Here is a 1,573-nt window from a genome sequence, read left to right as displayed (position 1 = left end):
ACAAGAGAAAATGCATTCATTCATGTAAACCTATTCAAAAAGGTTCAAACAGAAATGTGAAAGGAAGCCAATTGGGAAATATATAAATTCAACAAACATCACAAACTTTCACTCCATACACATACAGTAAGACATAACCAAAAGAGTGTATTTTCAAAACACCTAATTTCATAACACACTTGATAAAACAAGGAGATATGCAATACAGTATTTTATAGAAGACCATCTGAACAAAAGGTCTTCATATTTCTTTACTCCATGCTACTTTATACAAAACCATAAAACTGCTCAAATGAATCAGATAAGAATACAGCTTCATATAAATTATGTCCTAAATAACCTTAGAACTACATACTGAGAAGCGCAGTTCCATTACAGTGAGGAATATCTCATCAAAAGGCTCGTGTTGTAACAAGGACTTATTTTCTAAAATACAAACTTCTGACAACATGAAAATAACAAACTTTCGTATCTGGAATGTTAACACAGAAATGGAAAATGCACAAGAGACATTACAATTCTCAAGCCTTCAATGTAACAATCTATTTTTCCAGTTCTAACTCATAAAAGCAAGCTATTTACAGACATTTACATTTGTTTTAACACTCTAGTCTTAAGGTTCAAAGGATGCAATTAAACTGGTTGGTTTATCCAAGCAGAGAAGAAATTCTCCTTTTCCTTTGTCTTCTCATTCGTCACAAACACCTGTGCGAGGTTCTCATAGTCGTACGTCCGCTTGAGGAAGGTGTCTGTCAGGCGAACTCCAGCAATTGTCTGGGAATGAAAATCAGATCAGGCACATGACATGAATCTACAACATAATTTTTTCAGTAAGACTGCAAAGCATCATTATGTTCATATCAATACTACCTACCTGTAATCCTGTATGTAGCGGAACAAGAGAGAGAGAGAGTGACGTTGACTCCCCAGGTTGAAGCTGCGGCAGACTCCGACTACTAACCCCATTCCACTCTGAGCCACCGCCACCACTCAAGAAATCCAAGTGCAGTTCTAGATTCCTTTCACTGTTCATCAGCAAAACACAAAATTAGTCACTGCCAAACTTACAATTCATTCAAAATAACACATTTGAATTTTTATATGTCAAGATAGTACAGCTATGTTCAAATAGTACAAAATATATTCATAAGGTCCCTTTCACATCGACCTTACCATATATTTGTGATGGACAGACCAACGGCAAATTGATCCTCTAACTGCACAACATTGGGTATCTTTTCCACTGTAACTCTCACATCCCCATACTGTGGTGCCTGTGTGTAAACCATGAGATTAGGAACATGAAAATGTTTTTAGAAGTTACCTCTATATTACTATAGAGGTAACTTCTAAAGACATTGCCACTTAACTTTGCTGAATTTGCTGCTTTGGTAAAATATCAGACATTGCAGAAGTAACATAAAGAGAGAACTTGCCATAATACAAAAGTAACAGCTTTTTCCTACATAATGTTTGCAACAAATGTTAAGACAACTGTACTTCTAGATGAAAGAAATTTAACTTCCTACAAAAAATTAATCCTAGTAAAAGAATCTAAAGGACTCAAATGGAA

The 1,573-nt window shown here is 35.2% G+C and overlaps 1 protein-coding gene across 1 annotated transcript in view; it reads right to left on the bottom strand.

Annotated features, from left to right (window-relative positions):
• The window catches only part of LOC122254596 (trafficking protein particle complex subunit 13), a 9,416-nt gene continuing 7,843 nt past the window's right edge, over positions 1 to 1,573 (bottom strand). The window contains exons 7-9 of the mRNA XM_086542043.1: positions 1,174 to 1,274; positions 875 to 1,025; positions 1 to 774 (exon numbers count right to left, since the gene is read on the bottom strand). Of these exons, the coding sequence (XP_086398169.1) occupies positions 634 to 774; positions 875 to 1,025; positions 1,174 to 1,274 (393 nt within the window). The 3' untranslated portion in view covers positions 1 to 633. The remainder of the gene's footprint in view (positions 775 to 874; positions 1,026 to 1,173; positions 1,275 to 1,573) is intronic.

Source organism: Penaeus japonicus, unplaced genomic scaffold, assembly GCF_977035675.1.
Source record: "Penaeus japonicus unplaced genomic scaffold, GWHDUDI00000001_assembly GWHDUDI00000011, whole genome shotgun sequence".
Classification (NCBI taxonomy): domain Eukaryota; kingdom Metazoa; phylum Arthropoda; class Malacostraca; order Decapoda; family Penaeidae; genus Penaeus; species Penaeus japonicus.
Note: the sequence above shows the minus strand (reverse complement) of the source record. Positions and strands in the feature narration are given on the sequence as shown.